Below are 19,136 nucleotides of genomic sequence, written 5' to 3' on the forward strand. Positions count from 1 at the left end.
CATTGTGATGTGTAAACGCGACCTAAGTTTGTTTGTTCTTAATACAAGTCGGTTGATCCCCAAACACAAACATAACTCTAGAGCTTTTGAAACAAAAATAATGTATATCATGAGTAACGAGCATTTTACATTTCAGTGTGTTTCTAATGTTGGTTGAACACTTGCAACCAATGAATACACATCGTCCATTTCACTGCGTTTCTAATGTTGGTTGAACACTTGCAACCATGAATACATATTATCGGCAAAATTTCCACCATATATATACTGCTCTTATTGTGAGAAAGGAGAGACGAAAAAGGATGGTGCTACCACCATCCACTGTACATGCCAACCACCTAAGTATACATTTCACAGCACAACCTGTATTCTCTAAAGGATGGAACAGCTCCCCCCAACAGGTTGAATAATGGTATAACATGAAAATAAATACAGGAACTAGATGGAAAATACAGGTCCAGATGATTTAAGTACCTAAAGGTTGCACAACACGCCTCAATCTAGTTACTGTTACCGGGGCCAAGGCTCTCATAGAACAAAATGTATCCATGGTCTGTGTTAGTTGAATATTCCTGCGGTGATCCAAAGAAAGTCTGCACAGCAGACTCATCAATCATCTCCACATTTTCGTCATCAAAAAATAACCAGTGGTTATGGCTTTTCACTAGGCTGACGTAATGCCCATGGTTGGGACCACTCCCCACATGAACAACTACTGCAAATAGAGAATACTCAATATCTGCATCTTCAACGGTGTTGCTCAACTTCAGCTCAAGGGGAAAAACAACCCGGTAAGACAGCTTCTTGTAGCGGCCAAGCTGTTCCATGTATTTAAACCGCTTGAGATGGATGACCAGGATGTGAGGAGGTTTCTTTATCTTCATTCTCTTCTGAGCTTCTTGCAAACTAATATCAAAAGAAAGTTCACATCTTGGTCATCAGACTGGTAAATGGATATGAAAAATAGCGGGAGATAGTGCATATATATTTGTACACACTGAACTGACATGGCCAAGAAAAAGGTTGGTTATTTGAAGTTTGGTTATTGAAAATAAAAAGGAGATAAAAATGTCCATACACATACATGATATTCGAATTATTTGACATTATGTTTCACCACAAACAATTTATTTCCCTCTCCAGTTAAAAGAGTAGAAAATAAAAATCTGAAAAAACTCTAGGAGAAACTACTAAAATGATCTAGATCTGAATGGATATCTGAAATTTTGTTTTTTAGTAAAGTCTAATGCATCAATTAAAATCCATGTAACCAACTTCACCAAATTAGATACGGCTTGATTGTTAGTTGTTCATAGATAAAAATAAATAAATAAATAAATAATTAACAGCATAATTCAGCTAAGTAAATGATTCAAAATGGTTGAGAACAGGCAGTTTACATTTTCCCAACCCCGAGAAACCAAGTAACAGCTGATGCCACAATATAAAAGCCATATACCTGCAGCATTTGTCACAGAAAAACTTGTCCTCAGCATTCAATGTCTCGGTGGAACTGAAATTTTTCAAACAGCTTGTAATTGAACTGTTCTGTTCAATATCAAGGCTCAAGTCAAAAAATGTTTCATCCCTAGCTGTCACTGTTTCACATTGCAAGCACCTCGTCTCATTGGTGAGTATTCCCTAATCACAGCAAATTACAACAATGAAATTCCAGAATAGATATAAATTCAATTTTTGTAAAAGCACTGAGAGAGAACATCAACCACCTCCCCGCAAAAGAAAAAATAACAAACAAAAATTGACAGAAGCAATATTTTTATTACTAGTCATTTATCACAAAGTATTGTTATTTTTTCATCAAGTGCGACAATGAAATTAGTTACTTTAGTATCTAACATAATGCACTGCCCCAAAATAATATTTTCCTCCAAATTTGTTGCAACAATAAAAAATAACAATTAAATTGGCAAAGCAAGTCACCTGAAAATTTTTGTGTACCCAAGTAATTAAAGGCTCTTTCTGAGGTCCATTAGCATGACCATGACCATTCTTGAACCCATTTACAACCTTTTCAGAAGGTGGAGGTGTCTCTGGATCAGTCTTTGCAGCAGCCTGAGCCTCTTTCTCCAGAATGTCGACAAGTTCATTCAGCAAAAAGTTCAAGAACTCGTGGGCATCCTACCAAAAGGAGAAGACCAAAGGTAACATTGTTGTTCTAGTGAAAAACTAGACAAAATAAGAGGCAATGTGCAACTAATGGTACATTAAAATTAACAGACAATAAAAAATCATTGATATATAATGAATAAACTTGTATACTACAGTAACATTTATGGTAAACAACAATCTCATCTGCAAATAACAAATTGTCATAATTTTTGTTCCAATACCAGTTACAAAATTATTAGATCACAAGTAAGTAAATAAATAAAACTAATTGGCCAAATCAGTATCTGTATAACAGTGATATGCAGTCAAATGAATAAGCGGGCTTAATACAGTAACGGACTAATGGTCCTATTCCTATATGCCAAATCCCACTTAGAATTTGGATGGCCTTAACTTATCCTACGAAACTAACTTATAATGTGAAAGCCTGAAAGGTGTCTCCCACTTATAAATATTTTTTCAAGGATCATATCACATCGAACATGGGACTGTCAACATAAATTTTACAGGTAGCAGATGTGAACAGCCTTGTATGTTTTAGTGACTAAAAAAGCAACACTGATCTACCAACTGGAAATCTGGAATACTTGTTGTCGCTTTCCCAACATTACCATCTAGAAACATCTAATATATATTATAGCACCTCTAACTAGGACTCATTGCAGATAAGCTGAGAGTTGGAAGTAACGAAATGGGAATAAACATGAAGCAACACCTACAGGCATCTTTGCATAACCATGGAACAACACATAACATAGCCAAACACTGCATACAAACATGTATCCCAACTAATCTCCTAATTATATTTATATTTTATAACATAAACGTTAATGCCAAAATAATTGACAGATTTCATGAATAATGATTTGATGTACAGGAACTGGTTCTTAAACTTAAAGCACATACCTGGTGCATATAGCTACGAAAGAGTTCATTCTGTTTTTTCAACCTCTGTACAAATCGTTTGGGAGCAATGACACCGGTTTTCTTCTTCTGTGAACTTATCTATACCAAAAGAAATAAATGTGTTGCATTCAATGATATGGTTTATACACATTTGGTCAGTTAGCAAAGACTTATACGTTTTACTTAAGGAAAATGCTAACTAGTGCCCCCGGGGCACTAGTTAAGGATACTAATTATAGTAAAATTACATTGAAACTTGTGTAGTCAATGTTTGTAAAGTATAAAAAGTGTCATTCCCAATGCAAAAATTGCTTTTTTTGTATCCTTAACTAGTGCTCCGGGGGCACTAGTTAGCATGACCCTTTACTTAATAGGGTATTATATTTTATTCTTGTATTTGTTTGTCTCGTGCCTGGCAAATTCTTCTTCAACCACATACCATGACAAAAAAAATAAAAAAAATTGGTAGGAAATGTTATTAAAGAAAATATGGTTATAGAACCGAGACTGGGGAGTAACCACTATGAGACATTCAAATAAAAAATAAAATCACTAAATTCCATAAGACCAGATGAAAGAAGAATGCAAAGCTGAGAAGTCAGCAGCATCTTTGTCAAGAGTCCAAGGCATGAACCATAGCCAATATTAATGATGACGGTATGAACTCTCAAACAGTGAATTGTGCTTGAGTCAATAAAACATGACAGCGTAGAGGCATCGCGCGCGTAATGCAACAAACTTGCAAACTACAGACTGATTACCTGTGAAAACAAGTCAGCTAAGCAAGTCAAAAGATTTTCTTCCGCATCCGCTAGGCTTTTGTTATTTCCATAATACTCCAGTAGCTGTTCCCGAAATGGAACACAAAAGTATAGTGCCTGCAGCAAGTGGCAAAATGAGTAACTTAATGGTGAAGAACCCATAAAATCTCCCGAAACAACAACAAACATACCCATTTTCAAATTCAATACTTAGAAACAGATTTAGGCCCTATTTAGACAAACAACCTAATTCAACACTTCTAGCATAAGCGTTTATCAAATAAATGATTGTATCTAAGTTATTTATATAACAAAAGATAAAATAAGTCAAAATATTTTCATATAAGATATAAGCTGTTTTTATAAACTATCCTAGATAGCTTATTGAAAAAAGGCGAAAACACCTTAAGGACATATTTAGGCCCTATTTAATGGTGAAGAACCCATAAAATCTCCCGAAACAACAACAAACATACCCATTTTCAAATTCAATACTTAGAAACAGATTTAGGCCCTATTTAGACAAACAACCTAATTCAACACTTCTAGCATAAGCGTTTATCAAATAAATGATTGTATCTAAGTTATTTATATAACAAAAGATAAAATAAGTCAAAATATTTTCATATAAGATATAAGCTGTTTTTATAAACTATCCTAGATAGCTTATTGAAAAAAGGTGAAAACACCTTAAGGACATATCATAAATTGTTTTCATAAGCTCTCCCAAACAATCTCGCAAGCTATAAAGCATGGACACCAAGCACAACATGGACACTAACATGTCAGCACTGATAATAATTTGAGAAAAATACATAATTAAATGTAATTAATGTAATTATATGCGTCGGTGTTGTGTCAGATACCGACATGTGTCTCACACCGGAACACGCCTAATCCGACACTTAATCCGAAGAGTGTTTGTGTTTCATATCTTACAAGTGTTTATGTCGATAGATAAGCTCAAACAATCCAATCCAAACAGATCCTAATTAATACCCTTACAATTATTCAACAATTATGCATTGAAAAATTCGGGTCAACAGAACATTCACAAAACAAAAACAATCGCCACTATTAACCGTGTATGAAAACGCAACAAAATTTAATTTCCATTGAATCATCAATAAACCATCGAAACAGAAAAAGAAACTACCATTTATAATGAATCGGATTGGAAAATAAAAATTGAATACCTGCAAAACGCTGTTGCAATAACAAGTATTGCCGAAATTCTCGAGACCAAAGTAACGTTCTCCTTCGGGGAATTGATCACCGAGAGCCTTCTCAAGCTTGGAACCAGCGGCACCCATCAGCGCGTCGATTGATCAACGATAAACTCAGATTCCTATCCGATTCAACTCGGTGATTCGAACCATGAAATGCTCGCTTTGCGTTTTGGATCGTTATGGTTTGATACAGAGTGAGGTTTGTTGGGTTTTTCTATGGATATTATCGCACAGGAATGAAATAAGGGTTTTGTTGTTAGAGAGAGAGAGAGAGAGAGAGATGAGCATAAACAAGTTGTAAATGCAGAAGGAAATGTTCAAGAAATTTGTTTCGATATAATTTCTTTTTTCTTCTCACAAAAATATCAGTGCATAATAAATTTCCATTTTGCTTCAAAAAAAAAATCCATTTTTCATAATAATAAATTGTTTTTTTCTGTCCCATAAGTATAGCTTAAATGATAGCTACCAGGATATTATTTAAGTGGTCGGGGTTCGAACCCTGAATTCCACATTTAAATGCGTGAGAATCTAGCCACCGGACTATTTAACCAAAAAAAATTGTTTTTTCCTTATAAGAAAAAGAAAAAAAAACTTTTATTTATTAATTAATGAGATGTTTATTTTTTCAAATTGATGGTGTACATCCAACAAAACATAAATTTAATACTCTAATCTATAAATGTTATCTTTGCAAATTTTTAATATCTCGAATTATTTATTCTTTTAAAACAGTATCAATGAATAAGAATATTTAATTGAATGAAATTCAATTTATCATTGAAATCAAAACAACTAATTTAAGGGGGTAAAACTTAAATGAGATTTTTTTTTTATTATCACGATATTATTACGAAGTTTTTAACACATGTTTAGATTTCAACCTCAAAAGTTAACTCATAGGATAAGCCCGAGAATCTAAGTAATATATGACTTCAAACAAACTCCAACAACACAACAACATATTCAACATTCACCCTCACGTCTAGCGTGTGTCTGGGTCAAATGCACACATTGCAGTTTTTAACCCGACTCTAATATCATGTTAACATTGAGAATTCATAGAATGAAAAAATATAAGGTGACTTTTTTGTTGTTCCTAATAAAACCTTAGCTAGAGAATCCCCAATGTTGACAATATCATAATTTTAATAGTAAAAATTAATGAATAAACTATTATAAATTATTGATAAAATTTTACTTATATTTTGGTCGACTCAATATTATTAAAATTACTGAAAATTGATTATTATTTTTTTGAGTAAACTGAAAATTAATTATTAAAACCTAAAAAATAATATTTTTTTTATAAGCAATGTTAGTTATTAGTATTACAATGTTATATTATTTTTTTTTTCTTTATCATAACTTGAACTCTAAACTTCATACTCTTTAACATTTAGCTCAATTAACCTAATCAGTTGAGCTACACATTAACAAAACTAACGTACCAAACTGACATACCAATTTCAAGGATTGTTAAGATTAGGACGACTAATATGTTTATTGACCTTTTATAGTATACATTTGTTTATTGACTTTGATTAAATATAGATATACTTGACTTTGATCACTGATTATAAAATATAAAAATATGGAATGATCCATATCTATATTACGGGTTTTATTAAAAACATCAGAGATAATTGCAAATGAGTCGTCTAACTAACAACAACTTATTGGAAGTGACAACATCATGCTACATGCCTCGCGTATTAATCTGACTATTTCCACCTTATCAATCTCACTTTTCATGCATTGGTAAAGAGAGAGATTAGAGGTAGTGTTAATTTACTAGTAGTTACTAGAAACGAAAATTTACAAATTTATTACTGTTAAGCTTCTTGTTTAACAGAGCTCATATACATACACCTGGTACACTAACCCAAGTCCCACATGATGACATGAACTAGCACTGACTAGATTAACGCATGCATTAACGAAATCAACTAACTACCCAACTTTTTGTTAACAAAATTAATTACAACACACACCTCAAAGATTTTTAGGTACAATTAAACGGTAAAAGGCACCAATGGTTATTTGATTCATTGATGATTGATGCTGAACTTGGTAGATCGGACTATAGTTTGATCCTCCGTAACTGCAATCAAGAGGGAACTGAAATCACATTTTTTTGGCTTGAATGTGACTTTTTTTCTAACTATTTAACTTTGTAGTAACCTTTTATTGGTTTCTTGGATGTTACGTAATCGTTAGTTTAATTGTCTCAATATCATTCGTGAAATTTGCCTTTGAGTTTCTCATACTATCTTTTAATATGACAATAGTTGTCCGGATAAATTGGTCAATCACAATTTTCAAATCACTAATACAATTTGGTGGAACTTCATTTCATCTTTCATCTCATATGATTTTGCCATCAACAATAATGACATTCATTTCTTTCGTTTCTCTTTCTTTCTTTTTTCACCACCAATTTTATCTGATTCGGGGTCAGTTCTGGCATCAAGTGGTTCTAGCCCCCTTCCGATTGCAACTGCGGGGGATCGAATCGTGATCATATCTACCAAGTTCAGCGTCAATCACCATTGACTAACTAACGATTGGTTTTTCGTTTCTATTGATACCTTTTTTAGTATTGTTTTTTTCTTAATGTACTTTGACATTGATTTTCCTTTAGTTATTTCAATATTGCACTCATTTTTCCTTCACCGTAATTTACCATTTGTAGTTTTATTGATAAGATTTTTAATGAGGCAACAATAATTTGATCTGTATCATTGGGTATTGGCACAATCCTCCAAATTTCTTTATCCTTTTTATCTATAATAATTATTGGGAAGCTATAGATAACATATGGTGGCAGTGGAGTGTCGGCATAATTGAGATATCATCTCTGTCATGTGATGTTTTTGCACTCTAATCGAATATATACATCATAAAGAATTAGTGTACTATGTTTGGTTTCACTTAGATGCTAAAATTGATTCGAGATGTCTAAAATTAATTTTGACATCTTAAGAATTTCTCTAAAGTATAATTGATTCTGCTTCCAAATTTAATAAGGGTGCATTTGTTTTTTTTAATAATTTTTACAGTGTACTGTGTCTCCGTTAAAAGTTTTTTAATAAATTTTTTCATAAAAACTTTAAATGAAAAAATAGTTTAAATAGCTTATATTAAAAATGTCATTTTACATACTTTTTCAGACTGTTACAAAAAAAAATTTGGATAGGATGTTTTACCTTTTATAAAGGTAAATATATGAAAAATAAAAAATAAAAATCGCGCTGATAAAAGATGAAGGGGATAAAGTGTGAATCTTATCTGCAACACACACACACACATTTATTCATACATTTGCTGTTCATAACAACAAGAGAGCGAGGAAACACAATGTTGAGCCTCTCCGTTGCTTCACCTTCTTCTTCAACAACTTCATTTCTTCCAAAACCACTACAATTCAAAACCTCTTTCAATGGCATTCGCCTCCGTCAACCAACCACCTGCACAATTCCATCCACCAACCGCCTCTCAGTAGTGATGATGGCAAAAAGAGAAGAGCAATTGAAGGAAATTAGAACAAAAACCACCGAACAAATCAACGATGAGGTTGTTGAACTTAAGGGAGAGTTGGTCATGCTTCGTCTTCAGAAATCCGCTCGTAATGATTTTAAGTCTAGCGATTTCGGTAAAATGCGCAAGACGGTATAATTTCTCTTTGGCTTATTACTTAGATTTTGTAGAAAATTGAGTTATGCTTTGTTACATTTGCTTAATTTTCAGGGTTAAGTTACTTTTTATGATATATATGCACCGACAGTGTAAAATAGTTGTACATTGACGTCCAATGAACATCTTGTATTCCCCAAATCATAGTTATTTTGAAATTAGTTGTATACTTGTATGACATGGAAGAATGATGGTTTCTTATTGGATGTATGTGTAAAACTATTTTACATGGTCAGTGTATGCACATTAAACTCCCAATCTATATGCATTAATAGCATTAGGGGAATGAGAGTTTGTGAAATTAATTAGGAAAGAATGGAGTAGTAGTAGGAAAATTCTATTGCAATTTTGTCACTTTTCTTTCAATTGAATATTACCGATGTGTTTGGAATGGTCATTGTTATATCAATGGTTATCATAGATAAACAAGTAGCTTCTTGTTTAGGTAAGAGCCAAAGATTAGGGTCAATAGCTAAATACACAAAGGCAAAGACTCACTAGGCTATAAAGTATAAACAAGAAGATACTGACAGTTCAACTTGTGGGAATACTTGAACTAGGTTATTTATTTGCATGATCAGTTGGCCCTCTTGTAACTTCTGCATGTTTTTAAACTCTAGCTTAGGTGCACTGCAGTTTAGAATACTTCAATTTTCTTTGCGTACTTTAGTTGTTTGGACATGATGTAATGTGACTCTACTTCCAACTGTGTCTTTGTAAGTTGCAGCCTCTTCGTTTAGTCTTTGTTGTGACATTGCTTTTTTTTTAACTTCAAAATCAAGTCTAGTTTCTCTCGACAATAAAATTCAATTGTTGTGTTCTTTCCTGTTTCCATCTTTGAAATTATTAACTCTCTCCACTCATGCAACCGAGATTCTGTGATAAGAACTGAAATTAAAATAGGTAGGATCAGGAACTAGATTTTACTATAGAGATCATAGGAAAAATTCAAAGAAAACTAACCTGGATAACAGCAGACACGTGCAGGGATATACAGAAACTGATACTCTGTCCTGTGGCATTAGCCACCCCACAATTGTTCAAGCGATTTCCTTTCCTTCCACACATTCATCCTTTCCCACATATTAATGTCTGTCTCCATTGATTCCTGCATCTTCCAATGCCCTCCCCTACTGCCACATGTTCTGTTTGTTTGGATTCAGCATAATTGAACCCCCTTTGCTATCCGTCTATTGTTCATACCCCATTTTCTTTATTGTCGTTGCTCCTTTCATCCTTATGTGAGGCTCATGGCTGGGCCAGTCATAATTTTAATGGAGTCCTTAAACCATTAATAAAAATATAAATTAGGGAGAGTCAGCACTAGGGATTCAGTTGGCAAAGAAGCAGCACAGTAGCTAGGATTTAGAATGTTTAGATTCCATGGTGAAAGCAAGATATGCACACAATAGATTGATAGAAAGAGGGAAAGAAAATCACAAGATGATCAAGCTGGTCCACCTTAATTTATTTTTAGTTTTTTATTATTAACCTAATAATAATAATATTACCCTAATAATAATAAGTATAAATAACACAACATCAGCTGATCCTAGAAAGCTTTACTGAGACGAAATATCCTTCTTTGGGGTCTGAATAAATGCTATACCTTTCCTGTCTAGGTTATTTTTGGATGAACGATTACTGTTAATATCATTGCAGATTGCTCGCTTGCTTACTGTGAAGCGGGAAAGAGAGATCGAGGAGGGCATTGGTAAGAGGTTGTCCAGAAAGCTTGATAAACAATGGAAGAAAAACATCGTTGTAAAACCACCTCCAACTGTATTGAGGCTTCGGGCCGAGGAAGAGGCTGCAGAAGCTGCGGAAGACTAGAAGCCTGCATGAGCTAATGTATTAAATATGCAAGTTATAGAGTTACATGGTTAAAATTGTTGTTAGTCCTTGTTTTTATTGTTTTGGTGGACGTTGTCATCTGGTTGTATAATAGTAGTATCTTGTTTGTAGTAATCTACATTTCTTCCTTCCGTAATGTTTTATGCCTTTGTATTTTGTAAGAAAAGAGACATGGTTATCAAAATCATAATTGACCGGCTTCAAAATATGGTAAACATTTTTTTACTTGACCAGAAATTTCATGGTTATCTACATTTCTTCCTGCCGCAATGTTTTATGCCTTGCATTATGTAAGTCATGCTTCTTTTTTTAGTTGATGTTACACTTTATGCAGGTGTCTGTGCTCTATTCTGTTGTATTTTGAATTTTGATTTAAATGCTGTGGCTTGTGTTGGTTTCATTGATTGTGGAGGCATACAATTGAAAAGATATTCTTGAGGAGTTTGGTGTTGGTCAAATGGCAAGGAAAAAAGGATGGTGTTACCTGCATAATTTTGCAGTGTTTATTATTTTGGGTTATCTTGTACCTTTAGAACCTTTTTTTTTTTCCCCCCTTCTAAAAAAATATAAAGAGAGTTTTAGACTCAATAAATCTACATTTCTACACCCAATAGGTTTTGATAACATATTTCTTGCAAGCCACACAAACACTAAACTGTTCTGCCCAAACAGCATTTCAGATTTACTCTTCTCCACTAATAAAAAAAATCACTTGTTCATTTTTGTTAAAAAATTTGTTCATTTAAATTAAAGGTTCATTTAAATCACGCGTTCAATGATGTGGAATGTGACATGTTTAATTTGTATGCACTGTCGGTGTAAACACCATACATGATGTATTGATATATTATGTGTAAAATAACTTTACGCCGAATATAAATTAAATTAAAAAAAAAACAAACTCACACTAGTAATTTTTCAAAAAGTAATATAAAAAACTCAAACTCAACGCCGCTTCATTGCACCTTGCGCTGCCGTCCCAAGTGCTATAACAAAAGCGACTTCTCCCCACTTCCACCACCGAGTCAGAAAAATGGACGATGACACAGAGAAAGAACTCATTTCAAACGAAAAAGAATCAGAAGCAGCTTTACAAAAAAAGCACTTATCAATGCTAGACCGTCTCTCCAAACGCCAACAATCCCGTTCAACCAACTCGACCGAACCTTCAACAGAATCAACTTCCTCATTCCTCACACGCTTCTCTCAACTTAAATCCTCCATCGAATCTCACCTCTCCGAATCACAATCAATTTCCTCCGATCCTTCTCAGCTTAAACCGCACTTCGATAAAATCTCAGAATCAATCTCCGATTTGGAAAAACTCGTTGCTCAAAGCTCTTATTTCCTTCCCTCTTACGACGTTCGATCTTCTCTCAAAACCGTTTCCGATTTGAAACGAAACCTTGAAAATCTCAGTTCCGAACTGATCCCTAAAAAGAAATTCTCGTTCAAGAATAAAGCGAGTAAGAAAGAGCGTGATTCTGTTATTCCTGAATCAAAACCTGAATCCAAATCCAAACAGAGTATAGTTACCGTTCACGATTCTGTTCAATCGAGTTTTGTAGTGCGTGATTCTCCAGGGTTTAGGAATAAAACCGGTGAGGTTTTAATTGGAGAGTTTAGCGAATCAGAGGTTGGGGAATTCACGATTTCGGATCTTGATTCGTGTGAAGTGAGGATAATTGGTTGTGTTAGGGCGCTTTTTATTCATAGGTTGAAGAATTGTAGGGTTTATGTTGGGCCTGTGACGGGATCGATTCTGATTGAGGAAGTTGAGGGTTGCGTTTTTGTTATTGCGTCGCATCAGATTCGGATTCATGGTGCTAAGGGAAGTGATTTTTATCTTAGGGTTAGGAGTAGGCCTATAGTTGAGGATTGTAATGGAGTGAGATTTGCGCCGTATTGTTTGAGTTATCGAGGGATTGAAGATGATCTTCGTGGGGCTGGTCTTGATGCTGAGACCGGAAATTGGGCCAATGTGGATGATTTTAGGTGGTTGCGTGCAGTGCAGTCTCCGAATTGGTCAATTTTGCCGGAGAATGAGAGGGTTGGGATTGTTGATATATCTAAGTCGGAAAGTATGAAGGAGGAAATTTGATTTGAGCTGTAGAACTAGTGTTTTTTAAGATTGTTTATTTTTATTTATTAATATTATTACTGTTGAGAGAGCCATTTGATTCTTCTTCGGCCTAGGAATGCTTTTTTTATCTGAATTTGATGTTGAGATTAATGTGATTTTGGAAATACAAATGGTTTTGGATATGCTTCTTTTTCATTGTTGTTTATTTTTGCAAAGGAAAATGTGTATTTATGTCTGTTGATTCTGTGGTGCTCACACTAGTCATGTTAGTCTGCATGCTTGTGTTAGTCTGCATGTGGCAATTCAGGAATCACTGGATTTTCATTTGTGTTTTTCATTTGTGTCACAAATTCCTTGGCCACAAATGGTGGGTTATTCTATCTTAGGTCACAATCCTTTGCTGGATTTGTATTGGGATGGGCATTTCTGTGATTCTGTCTGTGTTTTCATGGAGCTCTAACTATAATTTTGGATTCCGCTTGCGAGTTCAGTTTGAATTTCAGTTTTGCACTCGCATGTACTTTCGCAGTAGAAGCAGAAGATGAAGTCGTTTTGAAAGTGAGGTTTAGAATTCGGAGGATTGATATGATTTAGAGGAACAAAACAAGGATAGGGATTAGTTTCTTTTTAGTGAGATTCATCCCTTTTGTTATAGTTAGCTAACTCACATTTGGATGGTTGTATGATCTTTTCTGTTTCATAGTTGATTGACATTAAGATTGTTTAAAATGTAACTATTGCCACTTGTGTTTGATTTCAATTACTGGTTTGGGATGGTTCCATTATGCTTATTGGTATCTCTGCATTTTACATTCTGGTATGTGAGTGTCTCTGCATTTTTGTAGTACTACTTGTTTGATTCTCAGTTTCAGACCACATTTTTACTTGTAACATGTTGTGTAACCCTTTCTAGGTGAGTTTTTGAGTATGTTATTAACTTCTGGAGCTTTAAACATTGCTTTCACTTAATAAATTTCAGTGAATGTTAGGTTTCAAGTTTGTGTAATAATGGAGTTCTAATTGGTTCTAGAAGATTACCATGCATGAAATTTCAGTGAGGAGGTTTCAAGTTGGTATATATGTAATTTCAATCACTGCAATGAACCCATTTCGAAGAGCCAAGTAATCATCTTGAGACTGAATTATAGATGTTGGTGATTAGTATTTTTGTAGTTAATAGAAATTGCATTGTTGATATTTATTTGTAGATACAAATGGAATGATTTGTTTGTCTTATAACTGGGCAATTTACAAAAACAAAACATAAATTTGCTGTTAGATCTATAATAGCTCATATTGGTGCTAAAATGCTATCTTATTTTGCCAATGGTTCTTTCAATGTGAACTATGAGTCTATTCAACCTTTCGAGTGTAGTCAAGCAACCAGATGTGTTTTTTTTTTCTTCTTTTTCTCATCCGAAGTTGCATTTAAGTATTAACTATGTAATGACGGTAAATGCAACATATATGAATGTATACATCAAAAAATTTAGTAATGTAGTTCTCCATTTAATTTTAGAACTAAAGAGGACTTTGTCTTGAACATTGTTGTTCTAACAGTCATATATGAAGAATTTTTTTACCAGTGCTACTACACACGTCAAAATAGGTTAGTTCATCTGGAACGGCCCTCCAAACTAAACAAAAACATGTAAGCTTCTTTTGGCAGGCTATGTAATTCTCACACGCTTTTCTAATTTCCATTTTTACTCTTATGTTAGTTAAGTAGTATATGTTATAAAAATGAGAGAAAAAACACCTTATTAACATGAAATTTTTTAGATTTTATACGTTAAGTAACATACGTTATAAAAATGAGAAATTTGAGATGAAAAAAAAAAAATCGTTCCACTTTGATGTAGGAGAATTACTTGCCACCCTGCACTTCTCACGTGCTTTACGAATTTGCTAAAATATCTCTGTCCGCTATTTAAGTAGCGGATTTTATGAATAAAATCTTGAAATTTTTATGATAGGAAGGTTTTTTTTCTTCTCAAAAATCTTATTTTTATCAATTCTCTACTTAAGTAGTGGATTAATGTATATATATAATTGATATCAGTCATATCACACAGACGCACACAACGTGTATTTCCAGTTTTCCACAATGTTTTATCATATTGTGACTTACTGTGATGCCAACTCTAATTCATTTTGTTTGGATTTTTTTCTTTTAAAAAAAGACAGCTGCTGTGAAAATTAAAAAACGTGTATGACTTGTACAGTAAATTTGAAATGTTTGTAGTACACCTTGTATTGAGGGAATTGTTTTAATTTATATTTCATTTTAGGTGGTTAAAAAAAAAATTGAAAACATGAAAAAATATGGATATGTCCGTTGAATTTAATTTATATGCACCGTCAGTCTAAAGTTATTTTGCACATGCATCCAATAATATACCGACACATCATGTATGGTAATTAAAAACGCATGATGTGTCACATTCATTAAATGATGTGGCAACACGTTATTGGATGTATGTGTAAAAAAAAATTACACCGACGGTGCACAACAATTAAACTCATGTCCGTTTAGCCCGTATAAAGCCATGCTCTAATGAATAAGGATCTTCTTCATTTCGCCAAAGAAATAGAGATATCTATTATTATAATTTTGAAGTAAATTCATGATATAAATACAAATCAATTATTAATATTATTTAAATATTTATATACTAAAACTTTAGTAATTATATTGTCCATTTCTTACGAGAAATGGAAAGGGTTCTTACTCACGCTGGGATAGTAATTTTACAGTCCATATTTTAGAAAGATAATTTAATCGTCTGACCCGATAAGTTTACAACTCTTGGAGCATAAACATCAATACATCTTTAGTGTTCCTTTACTTTTACCAACAACGGTATATCAGAGTTGTATAGATATTTAGCTATTATTATCGTTCCTAAATAAATAAGCGTTTTGGTGTAAATCGGGTATCCTCTGCGCGTAATTGTAGAGACTAATTCATCGAGTCTTGTGGGACCCAAATGAGTGACAAAAAATAAATAAGCGTTTGTCTGCAAAGAAACTTTTCTTAAATATTTTGCTAGACCGAAATATAAAAATTAAAAAGTTGAAATTACATTTGCAAAACTAAAACTATTGTGGAATATATTGTGAGAATTAGTGGGACCTAATTTAGAGTATTCGATGAATATTTTAAAAATATATCTGAGTTGTTTAAATGACTGAGAAGTGTAAAATATAGTATAAAATATGAAGTGAGATTTAAAGAATCTAAGTAGGTTTGATGAATTTGGATGCTCTAAATGGTAAATACTCTGCATCCATGCTGAATTTTCTGTTGAACTATATGGAATTGACTTTTTTGACTAAACAAACAACGTTCTCTATGCAGACATAAGCAACGTGCATATTCTGTCTCTATCCCTATCTCCCTCATTACCATATTCAAATTTGGACAAACCATTATCATATTTAAAGGATAAATTTATGGCATCATTTCACTCACCAAAACTCACTTCCCATTCCCAACACCCTACACTTACACATTCAAGTATCAATCATCAATGAATATGCATAATCACACCGAAATTATACAACAAACAAATAATACAAATATTCCCCTTCACAACCTTAACGAACTAAGCACCAAAATGGATTCTATTCAACGCTACATATCCCAATCCATCAACACCAACACTCTCCTCCCCAAACATCACTTAGACACACTCTCCGACCAAATCTCAACAACCATTCGCCAAGTCATTATCAACGCAACTGCTCTTCTCGCCACATATCCTGCAACAACAATGGTTAAACCAACCACGTGTTACAAGACATATGACGAGAATGATGCACTACTCACTACATGTCCTGCAACAATAACGGATCCACCAACTAATTGTTACAGGATACGTGGTGAGAACAACAGTTGCATTAATGATGCCGTGGCGAATTCCACGATAGATTCTGATGTCGTGGAACTCGATGCAGTGGAACTTCTTGCGAATCACTTTCACTTCTGCGAAATTTGCGGGAAAGGTTTCACGCGCAACGCAAATTTGCGTATGCACATGCGCGCGCACGGAGACAAATTTAAAACACCCGAATCTTTACGTTGCGGGAGGGAAACGCGCTTATCGGCAACGCGATTTTCTTGTCCTTTCGAAAGTTGCAAACGGAACAGGTTACACAAGAAGTTCACGCCGTTAAAATCAGTGTTATGTTTGAGAAACCATTTCAAGAGAAGTCATTGTCCGAAAACTCACACGTGCGATCGGTGTCGGAAGAAGAGTTTTGCGTTGGTTTCGGATTTGAAGAGTCACGTGAAACAGTGTAAGGGAGAGTCCACGTGGAAGTGTTCGTGTGGTACCACGTTTTCTAGGAAGGAGAAATTGTTTGGACACATGGAACGGTTTGAGGGACATTCGCCGGCAGTGGTTGAGGTCGGTGATGAATCAATGGCGGCGGGAGAATGTGTGGGTGAAATGTTAACTAAGGAAACTGATTGTTTAGATGGGTTACCTGATGGTTTCTTTGATGATTTGGACAAATTTTGGGTCTGATCAATTAATTTTAGAAAAACAAGTTTCTTTCGACCATCTTTAGTTAGTTTAGTGGTGATTGGCGCTGAATTTGATAGGGAGGACCGCGATTCAATCCCCCACAACTACGATCGGGAGGGGACTAGAACCACTTGATGTCAGAACTGACCTCCAAACCAGATTAAACTAGTGGTGAAAAAAATAAAAAGTTTCTTTGGGATTTAGTAAAATTTGAGATAACATTCCCTTCAATTCTAACCATAAGACACAAATAGATAAACTAACGTGTACTCCCTCCGTCCCAAAATATAAGCAAAAATTGGTCAATGAAAGTTGATGTATTTGGTTTAAAATTTAGTCCAGATACATTCACTTTTGTTGACCTCATTTTGCTTATATTTTGGGACGGAGTAGTATGTATTTAGTCTATTTAGATTAAATATATCAAGTTTTGTTATTTATAACTGTTTCTTGTATATTTTAATAAAAATAAATAGTATTCATTTATTTAAATCGATAAAGTATATCAATAGCATATGTGTGCATATTTGATTATATTAAAGTGTTTGAAATATTCATGTATTCAGATATGTATCAGATCAAACTTAATCTTTCAACCTAAAATAAATAAACACCGCATACTATGACGTTTAGACTTCATGTTCTATATATTTCATACAATGTTCCTATCGATCTTCACGGGTAAAATTTATTGCACACTTTTATGTTAGTTTGTTGTGACTTGTGAGAGTCACTTAGAAAACATTGACCATCATCATACTGTATGAAACCACCAGGAAAAGAAAATTTTAGCTAGTGCTACAGCCACGCTGATTTTCTGGTGAACATGAAGGAAATTGGTCCTTTTAACTTATAACATGTGTCCTAATCTTTAGAGTTTTGTAAAATTCAAATAGGGAGTTAACAATTTTAACACCACTACTGAGATTCTAATTCAAACTCAAAATCTGTAATAAATTAAAATATATATATATATATATATGTTAGCAGTGTTGGCTTGGGAGTTGAGAGTGTGTTCTTCCTTAAGGTTTCAAGTTCAATTTTTTCTAGTGTCAATTTGAGTAAGTATCTTCTTAAAAAAATAAATTAAAAGAGATATGTACAATCTTATCTGAACATTGTTGTTGTCTACAAGTGCCCAAACTTTAAAAAATGAAAAACACGCCTTATTATCTATGTACAAACAAAAGCAATCCGTCCTGTCTCACCATTTCTACCATATTCAAATTTGGACAGACCATTTTATCAATAATTTACCTATTAAGGGGTATGTATCTATGGGATCAAATCACTTACCTAATCCACACTCTCCCTCCACCATTTGACATTACACTAATAATACAAATGTAATGTTCCCTTCACAATCTCTTAGAACACCTCCAGTTTTGGGGATTTCATTGAGACTGCCGGTGTGGAGTACACAAGTTCACCAAATTCACTATCGGAGTGTTCCATTATCGTCTTACCGTTCCGTCACATGGCATCATAGTTCCTTGCCATAGCAACGCTACCTTCATGGTACTTTTGCAGAAGAATTCGGTTTCATCTTTGAAATAAAATTAAATACCAATAAAAGATAAGCTTACATTGTATAAATCACTCTCTGAAAAGAAAAAGAACAAAAGAATCAAAATTTTAGTAACAACTGTTTACAGTTCTGTTTAAACAATAAAGTATGCAAACTTCTCTTCCTCGATTTAATTAAGGAGGATAACAGGTTGACTCCAAAAAGTTAATTGTAAGTTAGTACCCTCTGCATTTCTTTTTAGAAATAGAATGGTGCATACTATAGTTTTTGGCGTATAAATGACTCAAATATCACTAATTTTTTAAATATATAATTTCCTAGAATTCATACGCTTATAGTCATTGAACCTTCTATTTCTTTTACAAAATGAAGATGATCTCTACTCGTTAATTGCATGCATTTTAACGAGACATGTAG

General features: G+C 33.8%; 4 protein-coding genes across 4 annotated transcripts; 3 read left to right on the forward strand and 1 right to left on the reverse strand.

Annotated features, from left to right (window-relative positions):
* Positions 1-84: 84 nt before the first annotated feature.
* LOC123916978 (ubiquitin carboxyl-terminal hydrolase 4) lies at positions 85-5,372 on the reverse strand. Its single transcript, XM_045968577.1, has 6 exons — positions 4,994-5,372; positions 3,798-3,914; positions 3,037-3,135; positions 1,942-2,139; positions 1,460-1,641; positions 85-906 (listed from the first exon to the last, which is right to left on the reverse strand). The coding sequence occupies exons 1-6, from the start codon at positions 5,108-5,110 to the stop codon at positions 501-503; spliced, it is 1,119 nt and encodes a 372-aa protein (XP_045824533.1). The 5' UTR covers positions 5,111-5,372; the 3' UTR covers positions 85-500.
* Positions 5,373-8,297: 2,925 nt separating this feature from the next.
* On the forward strand, positions 8,298-10,791 carry LOC123916981 (50S ribosomal protein L29, chloroplastic). Its single transcript, XM_045968580.1, has 2 exons — positions 8,298-8,698; positions 10,385-10,791. The coding sequence occupies exons 1-2, from the start codon at positions 8,387-8,389 to the stop codon at positions 10,553-10,555; spliced, it is 483 nt and encodes a 160-aa protein (XP_045824536.1). The 5' UTR covers positions 8,298-8,386; the 3' UTR covers positions 10,556-10,791.
* A 567-nt stretch (positions 10,792-11,358) lies between these two features.
* On the forward strand, positions 11,359-12,839 carry LOC123916979 (tubulin-folding cofactor C). Its single transcript, XM_045968578.1, has one exon. It carries the CDS (start codon positions 11,610-11,612, stop codon positions 12,675-12,677), a length of 1,068 nt encoding a protein of 355 aa, XP_045824534.1. The 5' UTR covers positions 11,359-11,609; the 3' UTR covers positions 12,678-12,839.
* Positions 12,840-16,097: 3,258 nt separating this feature from the next.
* On the forward strand, positions 16,098-17,413 carry LOC123916980 (protein SENSITIVE TO PROTON RHIZOTOXICITY 2-like). Its single transcript, XM_045968579.1, has one exon. The coding sequence runs from the start codon at positions 16,193-16,195 to the stop codon at positions 17,189-17,191; it is 999 nt and encodes a 332-aa protein (XP_045824535.1). The 5' UTR covers positions 16,098-16,192; the 3' UTR covers positions 17,192-17,413.
* Positions 17,414-19,136: the final 1,723 nt, after the last annotated feature.

Source organism: Trifolium pratense, linkage group LG3, assembly GCF_020283565.1.
Source record: "Trifolium pratense cultivar HEN17-A07 linkage group LG3, ARS_RC_1.1, whole genome shotgun sequence".
NCBI classification, from domain to species: Eukaryota; Viridiplantae; Streptophyta; class Magnoliopsida; order Fabales; family Fabaceae; genus Trifolium; species Trifolium pratense.

Bases quoted from the DNA above. Each gene is read 5' to 3' on its own strand.
- LOC123916978 (XM_045968577.1), bottom strand. From the start codon at position 5,110: ATGGGTGCCGCTGGTTCCAAGCTTGAGAAGGCTCTCGGTGATCAATTC. The intron at 3,136-3,797 runs GTAATCAGTCTG...CTTTTGGTATAG, and splicing joins TAGCTGACTTGTTTTCACAG to ATAAGTTCACAGAAGAAGAA. The intron at 2,140-3,036 runs GTATGTGCTTTA...TCCTTTTGGTAG, and splicing joins TTCGTAGCTATATGCACCAG to GATGCCCACGAGTTCTTGAA.
- LOC123916981 (XM_045968580.1), top strand. From the start codon at position 8,387: ATGTTGAGCCTCTCCGTTGCTTCACCTTCTTCTTCAACAACTTCATTT. The intron at 8,699-10,384 runs GTATAATTTCTC...ATATCATTGCAG, and splicing joins TCGGTAAAATGCGCAAGACG to ATTGCTCGCTTGCTTACTGT.
- LOC123916980 (XM_045968579.1), top strand. From the start codon at position 16,193: ATGAATATGCATAATCACACCGAAATTATACAACAAACAAATAATACA.
- LOC123916979 (XM_045968578.1), top strand. From the start codon at position 11,610: ATGGACGATGACACAGAGAAAGAACTCATTTCAAACGAAAAAGAATCA.